The sequence below is a fragment of the Oncorhynchus kisutch genome, linkage group LG18, assembly GCF_002021735.2.
Source record: "Oncorhynchus kisutch isolate 150728-3 linkage group LG18, Okis_V2, whole genome shotgun sequence".
Lineage (NCBI taxonomy): Eukaryota > Metazoa > Chordata > Actinopteri > Salmoniformes > Salmonidae > Oncorhynchus > Oncorhynchus kisutch.
The window spans coordinates 76,893,471-76,905,368 of NC_034191.2; the positions used below are offsets into that span (position 1 = coordinate 76,893,471).

At 45.8% G+C, this 11,898-nt stretch overlaps 1 protein-coding gene across 3 annotated transcripts; it reads right to left on the minus strand.

The window, feature by feature from the left end:
* Positions 1-226: 226 nt before the first annotated feature.
* Positions 227-11,468, minus strand: LOC109909612 (uncharacterized). Of its 3 annotated transcripts, none has more exons than XM_020508632.2 (18): positions 11,388-11,468; positions 11,240-11,299; positions 8,839-8,972; positions 8,584-8,719; positions 8,377-8,464; positions 8,230-8,301; positions 7,930-8,064; positions 6,434-6,500; positions 6,250-6,328; positions 5,974-6,079; positions 5,682-5,874; positions 5,371-5,404; positions 5,201-5,292; positions 2,274-2,298; positions 2,052-2,159; positions 1,197-1,325; positions 919-1,042; positions 227-646 (listed from the first exon to the last, which is right to left on the minus strand). In XM_020508632.2, the coding sequence occupies exons 3-18, from the start codon at positions 8,948-8,950 to the stop codon at positions 473-475; spliced, it is 1,674 nt and encodes a 557-aa protein (XP_020364221.2). In that variant the 5' UTR covers positions 8,951-8,972; positions 11,240-11,299; positions 11,388-11,468; the 3' UTR covers positions 227-472. The 3 variants fall into 3 exon arrangements, with proteins under 3 accessions (XP_020364221.2, XP_031651100.1, XP_031651101.1); XM_031795240.1 differs by having other exon boundaries at positions 8,839-8,975; XM_031795241.1 differs by lacking the exons at positions 11,240-11,299; positions 11,388-11,468 and having other exon boundaries at positions 8,839-9,264.
* Between the last annotated feature and the right edge of the window lie 430 nt (positions 11,469-11,898).

Genomic DNA, 11,898 nt, shown 5'->3' on the forward strand with positions numbered 1-11,898 from the left:
GAGGCATTGTAGATGAAGACATACCAGTGGTTCTGTGGTTATGCCCATGTTCTGCTAGGTACTTAAATATTTATGTTCCACTTTCATGGTCTGTAGCCAAAGGAACTGGGCTAGTTCTCTCATATATTATTATATAAATAAATAAAAGATGGGTCTTCACAACCCTACTTATTAACATTCAAAAACATTACTAAAAAAAAAGTAAATCCGTTTAGTTTTTCTCTAATCTTTTTGAACACGTTTTAATGTATCAACCAGTTAACAGATCGTCTTGACCTGAGCCCCCAACACTGGCTATCCCACCAAGAACCCAGGGCTGAAATGACTATATTCCCCAATATTACGGGTCTATGTTGAGGAGAAGGAGCCATTTCAGACTCAACCCAGGCCTGTAAGTCCCAGGCCCACATTGTAGACAGGGAGTGAAGAACAAAGAGAGCACCAGTGCAAGTAGGCGGCTCCCTTTTCTTTTTCAGGAGGCGGTTGCCGTGGTGGGGAAGGGGAGCTTCAGGTACTGGTACCACTGTTTGAGTTGCCGCGGCAACAACAGCAGCACGTTCTCCGTGAGGAAGAGCAGTGCTTCCTGCATGGCCGGTCGAAGCAGCTGATTGGGTGACATGGAGAGGACCAGGAGACAGAACTTCTCCTTCAGAGAGAGAGAGACAGGGTCATGTTCATTAGGCATCGAACAGAAGAAAACAGTACCGAAACAGGGTTCATCTTGTCCAGTAAGAGCCACTTGTTTTTTTAGTTTCAGATCGTTTTGCTAGTGTGCCCTAATGAGTACATAATGAGTGTGTTTCTGTGTCTTCTAGGACAGGTGAAACTTTCAGAATGCTGCAGATAGAACTACCACGCATAGATCCGAAACGGTTGCCTATTCTCTGTGACAAAGGTCTGTTCTACACTGTTCTATACCTTGGAGTAGGGGAGCTTTTTGTTGGAGAAGCTTTGAAACTCTGAGATCTTCTGCAGTATGACGTTGTATTGGGAGTCTCTGTCTCCAGACAATTCTGTGGCATCACTCTGCAGTGTCGCAAACCTGTTCATGTGATTAACATTTTATTATTTTACATTTCTGATTCGGTTCAACTTTCTAACATGAACTGAGGATGAAGGAAAGCGTTTCAAGCCACTTGAACATATTGAGTTACACCACATGATGTTTATATGAGAGAGGCGAGAAGGGGCCTTACCAGAGACCAGTGGTGGATTTGGGCTCCTTCAGCCCACTCTTCAGAGAGGTAAGGAGTGAGGACAGACCAGCGTCGGACTTTGAGGCCATTAGAGCATTGAAAAGAGTTCTCATCCTCTCCTCTCGGTTCCTGAGGACAGAGAATGGGACTACAATGAGGACATCTTGATGACAAAGTAACAATTTTTGATCATGGGGGGGGGGGGGGGGGCTTTGCAAGTGCATTTTGGCCAATATCCAACTTTTTTTTGTAATTTCAGATTGATGGTGTTTGTACTTCCTGTTATTGCCATATGGGACCGAGAACCTACAGATTGCGCCTCTAATGATTTACTTCAACAGGCGTGTTCCTGTGTGGCTCAGTCGATCGAGCTCGGGTTCGATTCCCGCTGGGGACACCCATACGTAAAATGTATGCATGACTGTAAATTGCTTAAAGGTAAAAGCGTCTGCTAAATGGCATATATTAGTATATTATAAACTGGGTGGTTCGAGCACTGAATGCTGATTGGCTGACAGCCGTGATATCAGACCGTATACCACGGGTATGATAAAACATGTATTTTTGTACTGCTCTAATTACATTGATAATCAGTTTATAATGGCAATAAGGCACCTCGGGGGGGTTGTGATATGGCCAATATACCACGGCTAGGGGCTGTGTCCATGGAGCCGCGTTGCGTTGTTCATAAGAACAGCCCTTAGCCGTGGTATATTGGCCATATACCCCCACCCCCCCTCCCCCCTCCCGTGCCTTATTGCTTTAATAACAGGTTGATCATCCAGAACAAACGATCCTCTACAAAAACACTGTCTGACTGCGACAGGTGCTGGAGATTGACAGTGTCCTACTCACTTTCTCTTTTCAAACACTACTGACTCCATTGGAATGTTCAGAACCTTCTTCACATCCCGGTAATGCTCCTTGGCTCTCTCCAGCATGCCTGACTGGTCTACACCAGGCCTAGGTGAGGGAATGGAAAAGACTCGTTTTATCTCTATACATCACAATTATGGAAATAAAATATACAATATACCTATAGGAAATCAATACATTTAGTTTTTGTTTTAAACTCACTTTACTGTTTTCTTCTCTAGGGACGCTGTCGGAAAAAGGCAAAACGAGGTGAGTATAGAAGCAAAAATGAGATACTGTACACACAACATACTATATACACAACATACTGTACATACTGTACACACAACATACTGTACACACAACATACTATATACACAACATACTGTACATACTGTACACAACATACTGTACACACAACATACTATATACACAACATACTGTACATACTGTACACACAACATACTGTACACACAACATACTATATACACAACATACTGTACATACTGTACACACAACATACTGTACACACAACATACTATATACACAACATACTGTACATACTGTACACACAACATACTGTACACACAACATACTATATACACAACATACTGTACATACTATATACACAACATACTGTACACACAACATACTATATACACAACATACTGTACATACTGTACACACAACATACTGTACACACAACATACTATATACACAACATACTGTACATACTGTATACAACATACTGTACACACAACATACTATATACACAACATACTGTACATACTGTACACACAACATACTATATACACAACAGTGAATTTATTTATCTAGTGTAGAATTCATTGCCATTCCTAGAACAACATATAATTTTGGTATTGCAAAGGATTTGTACTGAAGTGATGTGTTTAATGGCAACACATGAACACAGCCTGGCCAAGGGTGGAATGTAGTTGGTGAGGTATAAAAATCCCACAATCCTTCAGGGATTCATGCTGTGGCAGAGCCCAAAAGCCCACAATCCTTCAGGGATTCATGCTGTGGCAGAGCCCAAAAGCCCACAATCCTTCAGGGATTCATGCTGTGGCAGAGCCCAAAAGCCCACAATCCTTCAGGGATTCATGCTGTGGCAGAGCCCAAAAGCCCAAAATCCTTCAGGGATTCATGCTGTGGCAGAGTCCAAAAGCCCACAATCCTTCAGGGATTCACGCTGTGGCAGAGTCCAAAAGCCCACAATCCTTCAGGCATTCATGCTGTGGCAGAGTCCAAAAGCACACAATCCTTCAGGGATTCATGCTGTGGCAGAGTCCAAAAGCCCACAATCCTTCAGGGATTCATGCTGTGGCAGAGTCCAAAAGCCCACAATCCTTCAGGCATTCATGCTGTGGCAGAGTCCAAAAGCCCACAATCCTTCAGGGATTCATGCTGTGGCAGAGTCCAAAAGCCCACAATCCTTCAGGCATTCATGCTGTGGCAGAGTCCAAAAGCCCACAATCCTTCAGGGATTCATGCTGTGGCAGAGTCCAAAAGCCCACAATCCTTCAGGGATTCATGCTGTGGCAGAGCCCAAAAGCCCACAACCAACAATGACACCAGTGGTGCTGTGCTTTCAGTGTTGTTTCAGTGTATTTCCTTAGCCTTTAGTATAGGCAGATAATCACACAATGAAGTGTTAAAGTCACAATGTGTCCAACTGGGAACAACATAGGACATGATGTGTGTGTGTGTGTGTGTACATATACTCGGGTCTGTTTGAGTGTGTGATCTCTACTCCTAGTCCTGTGTGTGTGTATACTTGGGTCTGTTTGAGTGTGTGATCTCTACTCTCTGTCCTGTGTGTGTACATATACTCGGGTCTGTAGGAGTGTGTGATCTCTACTCTCTGTCCTGTGTGTGTATATACTCGGGTCTGTTCGAGTGTGTGATCTCTACTCCTAGTCCTGTGTGTGTGTGTGTATACTTGGGTCTGTTGGAGTGTGTGATCTCTACTCTCAGTCCTGTGTGTGTGTGTGTATATACTTGTGTCTGTTTGAGTGTGTGATCTCTACTCCTAGTCCTGTGTGTGTGTGTGTGTATACTTGGGTCTGTTTCAGTGTGTGATCTCTACTCTCTGTCCTGTGTGTGTGTGTGTATACTTGGGTCTGTTTGAGTGTGTGATCTCTACTCTCTGTCCTGTGTGTGTATATATACTCGGGTCTGTAGGAGTGTGTGATCTCTACTCTCAGTCCTGTGTGTGTGTGTATATACTTGGGTCTGTTGGAGTGTGTGATCTCTACTCTCTGTCCTGTGTGTGTGTGTGTGTGTGTGTGTGTGTGTGTGTATACACATGGGTCTGTTGGAGTGTGTGATCTCTACTCTCTGTCCTGTGTGTGTATATACTCGGGTCTGTTGGAGTGTGTGATCTCTAATCTCTGTCCTGTGTGTGTGTGTATATACTTGGGACTGTTGGAGTGTGTGATCTCTACTCTCAGTCCTGTGTGTGTGTGTGTATACTTGGGTCTGTTTCAGTGTGTGATCTCTACTCTCTGTCCTGTGTGTGTGTGTGTGTATACTTGGGTCTGTTTCAGTGTGTGATCTCTACTCTCTGTCCTGTGTGTGTGTGTGTGTATACTTGGGTCTGTTTGAGTGTGTGATCTCTACTCTCTGTCCTGTGTCTGTATATATACTCGGGTCTGTAGGAGTGTGTGATCTCTACTCTCAGTCCTGTGTGTGTGTGTGTGTGTGTGTGTGTGTGTATACACATGGGTCTGTTGGAGTGTGTGATCTCTACTCTCTGTCCTGTGTGTGTATATACTCGGGTCTGTTGGAGTGTGTGATCTCTACTCTCTGTCCTGTGTGTGTGTGTATATACTTGGGTCTGTTGGAGTGTGTGATCTCTACTCTCTGTCCTGTGTGTGTGTGTATATACTTGGGTCTGTTTGAGTGTGTGATCTCTACTCTCTGTCCTGTGTGTGTGTGTGTGTATACACATGGGTCTGTTGGAGTGTGTGATCTCTACTCTCTGTCCTGTGTGTGTATATACTCGGGTCTGTTGGAGTGTGTGATCTCTACTCTCTGTCCTGTGTGTGTGTGTGTATATACTTGGGTCTGTTTGAGTGTGTGATCTCTACTCTCAGTCCTGTGTGTGTGATATTGTGTGGACTGACTGTTCTCATCCAGCAGCAGTAGCAGCCATGGGGGCATGTATCCATCTCCGTCTGGCACCTTGCGCCTGGGCCCCGACTGCAGAGCTTTATATCTATGATGATAGACAAACCAACGCGTTACGGTATGGGAGAACAGGACTGTAATGTGTTTTTATTGTTCATTTTCTTACCCTGTGGTTCGGGTGGTGGTTAACTTCGAGGGCTCTGAGATTCACAGGAGAGACAGTCGTATCGTGGGGTGAGACAGTGGTATCGTGGGGTGAGACAGTGGTATCGTGGGGTGAGACAGTGGTATCGTGGGGTGAGACAGTGGTATCGTGGGGTGAGACAGTGGTATCGTGGGGTGAGACAGTGGTATCGTGGGGTGAGACAGTGGCATCGTGGGGTGAGACAGTGGCATCATTGTTTGTTTTGATAATTGAATATTGCAATTCAGGTGACACTCAATAGATTGTTCCAATCGACCAGGTCATATTGTCACCTGTGGTGTCCTGGTGACTGATGAAGGTGTCCCACACGTCACGGCTGATGCTGTGACAGTCCTCTGGGGCCAGGGACACCAGCTGCCTGGTGTAATTCAACGGAGGGTTGTAGCTGTGCGACTGCTTCAGCAGGATGTTGGTCTTCTCTGTGTCCTTCATGATGATGTTCACATAGCTGCTGTTGAGAGGAACCTGGAAGCTTCTGTTACTATTAAATCCCTTCCAACACATCCCAGAGGTAGTCCGGCAGACTCTGCAATATGACGCATGACTGCACTAGCTCAGGCTCACCAGTGTCTTCAGATCTCTGTTTCGCATGTGAGAGATGCCACACAGGACCATGTAAATCCACTGCAGTTTCTCTGAGAACAGCTTCTGCTTCCTGTACTGTATCCTCCTAGGAAGAGAGCAGGAAATACAAAGGCCTATAGCAAGTGGCAGACAACTTTCTTATCAGTAAGTGATCCAACATCATATGGGAGTATGATTGATAAAACTACAGCAATCTATGTTTTGTAGTAGTATTGGGTGTGATTTATAACTTGATTTCCAAGTCACACAACGTACTGTAGGTTCTCCTCTTCCTCTGGGTCCAGTGCCTGTTGGTTCATGGACATGGACAGTGGTGGTACAGTCTCTTTATCAGCTGAGGAGACAGAAGGATCGGAGGGTGAGCATGTGGTCAGCATAGTAGAATGTCTCCGTAGTAGAGCACTGTAATTCATTCTGCATTGTGCTTTAGGTGACCAACCTGATATGGCTCGGTCACATGGTGTTTTGGGAGGCACAGGTTTCTTCATTAGCAATAACGGTTTATCCTTTACAATGAGAAAATAGAGGTGACAACAAGAATTCTTAATGTTACAGTGAGACGGCTCCAACACCCTGTCGCGGCGAGACGGCTCCAACACCCTGTCACGGCGAGACGGCTCCAACACCCTGTCACGGCAAGACTGCTCCAACACCCTGTCGCGGCGAGACGGCTCCAACACCCTGTCGCGGCTCCAACACCCTGTCGCGGCGAGGCGGCTCCAACACCCTGTCGCGGCGAGACGGCGCCAACACCCTGTCGCGGCGAGACGGCGCCAACACCCTGTCGCGGCGAGACGGCGCCAACACCCTGTCGCGGCGAGACGGCGCCAACACCCTGTCGCGGCGAGACGGCTCCAACACCCTGTCGCGGCGAGACGGCGCCAACACCCTGTCGCGGCAACACCCTGTCGCGGCGAGACTGCTCCAACACCCTGTCGCGGCAACACCCTGTCGCGGCGAGACTGCTCCAACACCCTGTCGCGGCAACACCCTGTCGCGGCGAGACGGCTCCAACACCCTGTCGCGGCGAGACGGCTCCAACACCCTGTCGCGGCGAGACGGCTCCAACACCCTGTCGCGGCGAGACGGCTCCAACACCCTGTCGCGGCGAGACGGCTCCAACACCCTGTCGCGGCGAGACGGCGCCAACACCCTGTCGCGGCGAGACGGCGCCAACACCCAGTCGCGGCGAGACGGCGCCAACACCCTGTCGCGGCGAGACGGCTCCAACACCCTGTCGCGGCGAGACGGCTCCAACACCCTGTCGCGGCGAGACGGCTCCAACACCCTGTCGCGGCGAGACGGCTCCAACACCCTGTCGCGGCGAGACGGCTCCAACACCCTGTCGCGGCGAGACGGCTCCAACACCCTGTCGCGGCGAGACGGCTCCAACACCCTGTCGCGGCGAGACGGCTCCAACACCCTGTCGCGGCGAGACGGCTCCAACACCCTGTCGCGGCGAGACGGCTCCAACACCCTGTCGCGGCGAGACGGCTCCAACACCCTGTCGCGGCGAGACGGCTCCAACACCCTGTCGCGGCGAGACGGCTCCAACACCCTGTCGCGGCGAGACGGCTCCAACACCCTGTCGCGGCGAGACGGCTCCAACACCCTGTCGCGGCAACACCCTGTCGCGCCAACACCCTGCCGCGGCGAGACGGCGCCAACACCCTGTCGCGGCGAGACGGCGCCAACACCCTGTCGCGGCGAGACGGCGCCAACACCCTGTACATTTCAAGAGGAATGAATAAAACCCGAAGGATGAAATTATATCAAAACCGCATCGCCGGGAAGCCCACATGTTCCAGTGCCGTTAAGTACACACATCCGAAGTACAATCAGGCTCTCTACTAAACAAAAATGCATTTTGAAGTTAAAACATATTTTTTTTTTACTGTGTTTCTCCTGAGTTCTGTTTTCCCCACAGTGCTTTACCTGGTCTCTGAGGCAATATATGAGGGGGCGCCCAGTGTGGAGAGCACGTCTGATGGAGACCATCTCTCTCATGTACTGCTTCAGCTGGAGGAAACCATTCAGGTTCTCCACTGGAGGGGCTCTGATGTTCTCCTCCTGGGGGAAATATATATATATTTTTTAGGGGGGGGCAGTTGAAATATATACAATTCAAAATCAATCAATGTGATAATGAATAATGATTTACTGCATGATAATGAATTATGTTTGGTCGTAATTATACGGTAAGTTCCCACCCTCCCTCTCTCTCTCCCCCCTCACCTTTTTAGTCTTCTCCTGAGTGAATTTGCTGGAGATCACTGTATTTTTTCCAAACTTCTTGTCCCACTGTGTCTGTCATAAAATGACTCAGAATGAGGACAAGCCATGTTAAACAACTATACCAAAACACATTGAGATGTGTGTCACCTTCAGTGACTTTTGGTCCTCTGATGTGAGCCAGGTTGAGAAGAGATCAACGTTGTCAGAGTAAAGTCTTCCCACTGTTTTGTATGGTCTATCCAAGGGACAAGGCAATGCTTTAAGTTTAGTGTATATATATACACACAAACACACACATCATGGATACCAAGGTGTTTGTAATGTTTTGTATACTCAGTGTATTAGGTTTCATACTTGTTGACAGGGGAGAAAAAGCCTTTACTGAGCAGCTCCTGTCTCCTGTAGTAGTTCTTCCTGGCCTGGCCATTTTGTATGAGGCCATACTGTGTGTCACTGCGGGTAACAACCTTCTCAGGGAAGTAACTGTGGTCTTGGAAAACACCAAGCAAAGTGTGGTAGCAGTCAGTAGTGATTCATTACATTCCATTTCACTCTTTAGTGGCTTTTGATGAAGTAAAGGTGACGTTGTACAGTAGTCCACTCGCTCACCTTTTTTGAAGTCTGTGGCAAACTTGTGCTTGACGTAAGTGATGAGTTCGTGGTCTCTCTCACTCAGAGGCTGATCTAGCAGAGCAGCTATTCTCCTGATCTCTTCAGCCATGAGGACGGTGGAGGACAGTAGGCTGCTTCAACCGTTAGACAAAGGAAGGTGTGTGTGGTGTACGCGTCATAAACATGCACGTTGGAATTACTATATTTCTCTCTAATGCCCAGGGCAGGTTACATTTGTGTTAATGATGTTAGCTACATCAGGACTCAAGTAGAAGGGAGTCTTGTAACATTTCAAATATATTTCAAATATGAGTCTTGCAACATGATTGCATTGGTGAATAATTATTTGTGGTCAAATAATTGTGTAGCCTATCGATCCAATAGGCATATACAGTTATAAAAGGTACCCTTATATGGTATTTTTCTTACATCCGCATAATCAGCATAATTTGATGCACCTGGATAAAGATGAGCAGAGGGTAGCTGCATCTCAATATGGCGACCGGTGAGTGGGCGTGTCGAAAGGAAAGTAGTGGGCGTGTCGAAAGGAAAGTAGTGGGCGTGTCGAAAGGAAAGCAGTGGGCGTGTCGAAAGGAAAGCGGTGGGCGTGTCGAAAGGAAAGCAGTGGGCGTGTCGAAAGGAAAGCAGTGGGCGTGTCGAAAGGAAAGCAGTGGGCGTGTCGAAAGGAAAGCAGTGGGCGTGTCGAAAGGAAAGCAGTGGGCACGTGGGAAGGAGTGGGCGTGTCAAAAGCGCTCTGCTATGGGTTAGACGGTTTTGATTGAGCTGTGTTATCTGCCGTTTCTAGCCATACCAGACATTTGAGCTACCATACCACAAGAGTTGGTTTTAAAGTGAGAGGATGTCTGTCGTTTTACACAAATCATTTTTAAAAAGTTATAAAACTGGCGATTTTTTTTTTTTTTTAAATATGTAAAAAAATAGGCCTACTCATGGATGTACTGTTTGTTATGTAATGATTTATAAATACACTAGATGACTGCTGGGGTGCTATTTTGAAGCCGCTGCCCCTCCATCTTGGCACTACCCCACCGATGTAAAAAATTATAGAAATGCATTTACTAATATTTTTTGTTGTTGCCATGTTTATTCTATTACAGACACCTTAATGCATACTTTTACATTTATATGATGTGAGCTAAACATACAAATAACCTTTTTTATTTTCCTTAGTATAATTTTTCGTAAGTACTAATGTTACTGTCACCACTACAACAACAAAAGTACTTAAATACATGTAATTTTGTCCTTGAAACATTGATGAAATACTGTACAATTCCTGTAGAGTGTTGCTTTTCTGGGGAGTGCCAATAGGTGGCTTCAAAACATAGCATTAGCAATCCAGGGTTTCTATAAAATCTTGAATGTATGCGCGAGTTTTGTGACTACCTAGTTTTTCATCCAATTGACGACCAGATTTTGATGCAAATATTCTAAAATCCGCATGTTGAAAATATGCTAATTTTCCCAAAGGGTAACAATCAGTCCGTGATGAGGAAGTGCGCACAAAATGTACTCTTTCACTTACATTTTATGTACCGAATTTAAATCTTAAGTTCAGTGTGTTTTTACATTACATTTTTCAAACCATACCGATAGTTTTGTCACCAAAAAAATAGTTAAATAGCAAATGTGCCTAATCTGGTCTTGACAGTGAGCTCTAGCCAACAACTCTCAAATACAGCCTAGTGATGACATTTTCATGGATAAGAGCGAGAATATTTTTATTTGTCAAACGGCAATCGCACATCGATCATCACGTCACCAGAATAAGACCCTCAATATTTATTGGAAAGGTGCATCACGCTCCCTCATTGAAAATAAGAATTTGTTCTTAACTGACTTGAGTTAAATAACCCTGTGAAGTTCATCAGAATGTATTTAACCTGTAGCCTAATAAACTGCATGGTTTCCCAGAGTCGTAGTGGGACGACCACACCGTATCATCGAGTGACTCCAAGATTACTTCTATATGATGGTTCTCAATATTTGCACACATTTCTCGCATAATTAACTTCACCAACATACGAACGATAAAATTCTTTGTCGGCATTTATGAAATTGTCCCTTAACAGATGTGGTGGATCAGAAAGTTGTGATTTTGTTTAATATATATAAATGGTACGACTTGTGGTTGTCAACCTGATACTAGCTACTTCACACGCGGAGGGCATTGTGTTGTTGCCCTTCATACAATCTAATCAATGGGTATCTATCAAGATGACATCTATATGGCTATCAATATTAGTTCAATATGGGGTGTCATGCTGGAACCAATGTGATGCTCGAGGGATGGGGAATACCCACACGTATGAACAACCGAATTGGGGGCTACAGTCGCACACTACTGTTGCAGTTAAACACTCGTCCAAAACGTTACCTTTGAGCACGCCCTTCACACGTCTGTCCTCATCACCATCCCCGATGACACCTGTTGGAACTCCGCAAGAACACGCAGAACAGAAACTACATGAGGTGAAAATGAAATACAAAACTAACTAAAATAAGAAAGTTTAGGAAAAGCCTACCTTTTGGGGAGCGTGTTTGTAGACCTGTGTCAGCAGTACGGAAGGAACGTTTACAACGTTCTTTATTCACCGCGTCACAAAGGGTTTGGGAATAACTGAGCGCGCGCCACTCCGTTCCCCGATTCGTTTGCAATTGAAAAACGTATTTAATTGTAGTTCAATTTCCAAATGAATTTATCAGTTAAACATCTTAACTGACCGCAAACACGAATTAGCGAAATGACCATACCACGACTATAAATTGACATGATAAAATTATGAATGGAATTTTTTATTTTCAGTGGAAATAAGTGTTCCAACAATGTCCAGAAGATGGGGCTTATGCCCCGACCAAAGTGTTTGACTTAAGAGATGTTAGAATAGATCATATCATAAAATGTTCCACTGTTTTGTGATATGTCATCACTAAGGACGTGTTCTGGGTCGAAGGTAGGCTACGTCAGGACTGAATTAGTCTGGCTCTTTAGTATTTTATGAGAACATGGCTGGCCTAACCAAAGGGATGATCTTT